This window comes from Harpia harpyja, chromosome Z (assembly GCF_026419915.1).
Source record: "Harpia harpyja isolate bHarHar1 chromosome Z, bHarHar1 primary haplotype, whole genome shotgun sequence".
Classification (NCBI taxonomy): domain Eukaryota; kingdom Metazoa; phylum Chordata; class Aves; order Accipitriformes; family Accipitridae; genus Harpia; species Harpia harpyja.
The window spans coordinates 50346913-50352912 of record NC_068969.1 but is presented as its reverse complement, the minus strand read 5'-3'; the positions used below and the strand labels follow the sequence as shown (position 1 = coordinate 50352912).

Genomic DNA, 6000 nt, shown 5'->3' with positions numbered 1-6000 from the left:
ATTAGTTTTCATACTGAGAGATAATTATTAAGCTTCAATTTTGATTCTTAAAAGTTTATAATTAGGCCTTTAAATTGTGAGCTTTTTTTAGTTGTTAAGTCCAAGTAACCAAGCAACTATGTGCAGAAATTAACCTTTTTATTATATTATATGCTGTAGTAGTAAAGTTTGTTTGAAGTGCATGAATAAAAAGTTAGTGAAATTACAGGAGGAACAATCTAATATAGCAATAATAGGTGCATTCACTGTGCATCTGAGAGGAGGAGGGGGGAAAAAAGAAGAGTTTTCACTCATTTTGGCCTAAAACGTGTTCAGGTTTCCAGGATTCTGACATCAGAACCCAGATAACACTGGTTAGAACCATAGGGCTTTACAATAAAAGCTAAAATATTGACCATATGATGGCAAAAAGTCTTTATTTTGTGGTTAACTTATTCTCTTCTAGCTACTCTCTGATGAGGTTGGTGGTGCTGTGGAGGATGATCTCCTTCTTCTTGACAAAGATCGTGATCGTTCAGCACTGTAGGCAACATGCTTATCATAATTCTGTATCTGAGCCTCAAGGAAATCTCTCTGTTGCTGGCTGATTGTCTGGCTAATCAGTCCAGGAAGAGCTTGAATGCTACCAATTAAAGTTTCCAGTTTAGTTTCCAGAGTAACAATTCTCTTCTCAAAATCTTCACTTCTTTCATTTAAGTCAGAAATCATGTCATACATGATGTTTTGAGTCTGAAAGTAGAAGGATGTAAACAAAGGTTGAGAGAGACCTTACAGATACTGTAACAAGTAGCACAACTCTACTAGGGTTTGTAAAAGCTTTTGCATTTCACAAAAAAAAGGATATAAATATTATAACAATATCTAGTCTTGTGAAATAATTTTCCTTGTAGATACAGAATAAACCTTCTACTAAATTTGCTGAGCAGAAATGTAATGTATTTTGAGTAACACTTTAGATGACAAGGTCTAAATGAATTAGACAAAAGACAAGACCTTTTTTGGAAGTTCAGGTTCTTAGAAATGCACCATGCTAAGCTTTGTCAACAGTCAGTTGTGTAAGCCACCAGAAGACCGAAGGCTCCAAAGCCGTGATCCATCCTTGACTCTTCTGTATTTCCTCCGGTTTTAAACACCCTCATTCTTCTAAGCAGAACACAAATGTTGTTCATTTGCTTTCTCCTTAAACTAACGAAGTTTTCTTGAACTGGCTGTAGTAAGAGTAGGTGAGTGGATTGTTTTTAAATGTAGTGCAAGGAGGAAAAACTCCACTGTATGCTTCTCTACTTCTGCATTCCCCAGACTATCTGCCCTCTACAAAACAGTGTTTGGTTACAGCAAGTGTATAGGGTGTACTTTAAAATGCCATAGTGGTCAGTAAAAATGTAATCTGAATGTGTTATTTCATAGAGACTTGGAACCAGTTAAAAATAATGACTAAATTTCTCCCTCTGATAGACTGAGACTTCAGATTAGACTTAACTAGAGTCAAAACTGGATGTAATTCAGTAGACAAACTGGTTGAAGTTTATAAACCATCCAAAGGGAATGAATATTAATTGAATGACTGACTGCCTGAAATGTAAAGCACTCCAGTATCACATGAGTTTCAATAACCCATTTCTCTGCTCCCTGTTTCAAGATGCTAGCATAACCCTTGAAAGCAAAGTAGTCTATGTTAAATAGTATCTGAAAAGTCCTTATCAGTTGTGAGAAGCATTAGACTGTATTTTCAGCAATTGAAGTTGTCTGGTGGTTCTCTAAAGCAAAAGGGGAGTGAACGCTGAAGAGTTTAATCTTTGCTTTGATGCACTTTAAATTGAGGGGGGTTGTAAGGTACATGAAGAGGTGTACAAGAAACCCTTAGGAAAAGCCCATTAATGCCTCTAATGTAGCCTCAAATTAAGATCAAAGTAACTGTTAAATACTGAGGTCTAATGTGAAACCTGGAATGTTAACAGCTCAGCCCTCTAACTCTCTAGTTATTATTTGATATTAATGAAAAATCCCAGCAACAATAGACAAGCAGTTTGCAACTGAATAGCCTGTTTTACCTCATCTCAAATGGCTTAAAAAAGATTAATAAAGCCTTATGATGTATAGGCAAAGTAGGCAGCTATTATTCATTATAAAAACTTAAACAAATACAGACCTAAATTTACTTGTCCAAAGTCACTGCTGCATAACACAACAGGAATGGAAAACCAGAACCTTTAATTCCAGTCTGTGTGAGAGCCTGTGTACTATGGTCCCTCATGGCACAGTCACTAGCACCAGATGGGAAATCTCTTTACTACACAGCACTACACTACTACGGCCGACTCACAGTTCAGCATTTACCATGACCACTGCTGTCGCTTCAGGAGCTCTCAGGATCAGCCTCTCAACTGTGAAATCTTTTTCAAATGCACAAAAAAAAAATTTATGGTGCATTCAAACTTTTGTCAGAGCCATAAACAAGATGTTTCATTCAGTAGGTGTTACCACAAAACACACACATATTTTCATTTTCTACAAATAACAAACTTGTTAACAATATTTGCATGTATAATGCATAGCATTTTCACTTACAAACTCTTCATTTTGAAAGGATGAATATTAAAACAACAGTAACTGCCTACTAACCTTTGCCAGGTCCACCAAAGTGTTGGCTTGATCATTCAGCTTCCTTTGTTCCATTTTTACACTTCTTAATCTAAAAAGTGGAATGTTAAGTCAGTTTTTTTTGTGTATGTGGTCATATTAGGATTTCTAAAAAGCATGCACAAAACTTACAAGAGCGAGTAACTGCATGGACAATGCCTTGAGTACTTTGTGTAAAGTCAGAATTGGTCATGTGCCTGCTACAATGAGAAGCATGCTTCTTCAACACCGCAAAAAAGGAAAGAGCAAGGGAATGTGATGTCCTTGAGAATACCATTTGCCATGGTCAAAGTTGAATTCAAGAAGGGAGATAACAATTTATCCAGACTATATGAAAGAAAGCCAAAACATTCCTGAAAGCCTCAGTATCGTGACAAGTAGATATAGGAAGAAACATAGAGCAACTGGTATTTGTCATTAATGTTGTAGCAAGCAAGAATCTTCCCATGCCTACATGACTAGATACAGGTATTAGCCCTGTTCTGTCGGAAATGGATTGGGTTAGCAGGTGTTTGAACCTGATGGAAATACAGTGATAAGTGAGTTTCTCATTACTTCAACAGAACTTCCATCTGACCAGCAGCTAAATAACCAACACACTTGCCAATACATTTGATTTGCTTACACAATTTGTGATTCTAAATATAATTACATTTTAAACTTACATTAGACATTCCTTTTCAATGCACTATTTAAACTACAGCACTGAAAAGCTATGAAAGAAGCAGCAAGGGTATATTTTTCTCTTTGATGCCTGCCTATCTGCATTATTATTAGTTATGCACATTCTTTGAAAGATATATATATACACATGACCTTTCTTACGTGTTCCCTGAAACGAAGTCCATGTTTTTCAGATTAACTACTAGAGGAGTGGTTTGCAGATGCAATTTTCACAAATAAGCAATTTTGCCCTTAAGTACAAGTCATTTGTTCAACATTTCCCAACAGAGAAATACTTGGACTTTCAGTGACTTTTCTGGTGGCTGTTCTAAGCAGGAAATAGCATTTTTTCAAAAACAACATATCAAGTTATAAACAATGTGTTACAAGATACCATGCAGTCTACTAGTATGTCAAGGGCCAACCAAGCTAACCATTTGGTCAGCTGTCACATGAAAATAAGTTTGGCAGCATTTTGTGGCAGGTGGGTTGCTAATGTATATTCTACCTATTTCTCAGTGATGGTGTTACTTAGAAAGCTTGTTTAAAGAAAGCCTTCTTGGAGATATTCCAAAATCAGGAAGTTTCTGTTCGTATCTTTAGTTACCGAGCACTTCCTTGCATATCTAGGCTAACCACCATGAGAAAGTAACTTGTGAAGAGTGAAATATCTTTTAAAACACATGGAAATAACTGGTAAGGTAGAAATCAATTGTTCACATAAAACTGACATTCCAGCGGCTTGTTACTGGCATGTCATATGCACTTCTTCCCCTGGAGGCTTCCTTCAGAGCATAACATAAATGCAGACTATGAACTGGAGTTATTCTAAAGCAAAAAATACAGAGTAGTCTCCAAGATATGGAGTTATATCATCACAGTCTCAGAACAGAATAATTACTCAGAGGTAAGCATGTAATGATTTGACTGGAGAATGATAACCCTAGTGTTTTGGTGAGCATCTCTCAATTTGTGGAACATGTGTTTTCTGCTTTTCTTAAGATTCATTAACTCATCTGTTTGCCAGTTAGTATTTTAATTTTAAAATTCCAAGAAATATGTTGTTATTGTAGGAATACAAGTACCAGCTGACACCAACATGATAATTCCTCATGGTAACTAACCCAATACCTATCACAGACTGTAAAAATGTATCTCTAGATAATGGCAAGTCTTTAGCTGCAGCAGCCGGATTTAAAGAAAACTGTCAGACTTTCGTTCCTAAATTCATTAAAAGAAAATATGAAACAACTTAATTTTATGAACTTCACTTATCACAGCAAAAGATCATGATTCTCGATCGCGTTTCCATGGCAGCAATCAGACCACTGAAGTTCACAAATAAAGACTCTATTTTTTGCATGCAGACAGTGGTAAATTCTGCAAATTTACAAAGGAACAGCTTATACAACTTACTTCCGAGCTCTATTTTCATTTTGTTGAAATAAAGAGACAAAACAAAAGAAAACAAACTGTAAAATATACTAAAACAACCAAATGAGCACAGTGGGCTCGATTCAGCAGGTGGTAAGTCCTAGGGAGTTGCTACTTCTTTCAATCAGTAACTGCCTGAGATGGAGTCTAACTAACTTGCATTCATGAAGAAGGAACCTGCAATAGTTTCAAACCTTCCCATTAACTATCATCTGTACATTTTCTTATTCATACCATACATAAAATGTCTTTTAATAGTATCATTTAGACTGATGATTTCACCTTCATCTTATTTAGCGTGCATGAGAAGCAAAAAAGACGCAGACCAGCTGAAGGCAGTTTTAGAGCTGTGACTGTGAGTTTGAGACTGTTACCATGATCTGTTCTGGTTTCTTGTATAAAAGTGGCCCTGAAACTTCACTCCTTTTATTTCTGTCTCCAGTGAAATGGTTGGAAAGGTGAAGGAGGGGGACCAATAAAAAACTAAGAATCCAGAAAGATGGAAAAGAGCCATATACTACCATGAGTCACTTGAGAGAAGTTCAGAGATGCAAAGGGAGAAAAAGTAATTTGCACCCATCTACTCTGCTACAGCTGGAAGAAAGCAAACTGCTAGAGAGCAATGTTTTCATCCACAGCACATTCTTCAGCATATTGAGAAAATTATCCTTTTTTTTTTTTTCCTTAAATACAAAACTTTTGGAAATGCGATGCAAAGTGCTGAAGGACAGAGGGAAATGCATTATTAACACAGCTGTTCAAAGTTTGGCTGGCACAGCGAGCAAAAAATTACTGCTGCCACCTTCTTCACCCCACCTTATTAATGAATTTTTAAGGCAGGTTCAGAACACCACTTTACATCCTGTGAAGATCTTCTGGGCTTGAATGATACATAAACGTGCAGATCGAGCCTGCTGTGCTTTTTAGATTCTTCTCTGAACGTGTGTGTGCGCACACACACAGACACACACACAGACTCACACAAAATAAATAGCAAAGTTAAAACATTAAGGAATAACCTTTGCAAACAAGGATTCGAGTCCAGCAAAGGATGCACAGTACATGCCATCCTCTGTCCCAGAACCTCTGACACTCCTCTCTGCCTCCCAATCCTTTAAGCTAAGCAGGATGACCAAACTGGGAAAATATACTTTTTATATCCACATAAAAATGCCTCGCCTTTTGTCGTCTTTCTATTCCTTCAAGTATTTCTGCAATAGCACAGCAAAATTTAATCCTGCAAGTTTGTTAAATATAATATAG

The 6000-nt window shown here is 36.6% G+C and overlaps 1 protein-coding gene across 1 annotated transcript in view; it reads right to left on the bottom strand.

Moving 5' to 3' along the window:
• Window positions 1-399: 399 nt before the first annotated feature.
• The window catches only part of KCNN2 (potassium calcium-activated channel subfamily N member 2), a 71516-nt gene continuing 65915 nt past the window's right edge, over window positions 400-6000 (bottom strand). The window contains exons 8-9 of the mRNA XM_052777731.1: window positions 2623-2692; window positions 400-729 (exon numbers count right to left, since the gene is read on the bottom strand). Coding sequence (XP_052633691.1) covers window positions 442-729; window positions 2623-2692 — 358 coding nt within the window. The 3' untranslated portion in view covers window positions 400-441. The remainder of the gene's footprint in view (window positions 730-2622; window positions 2693-6000) is intronic.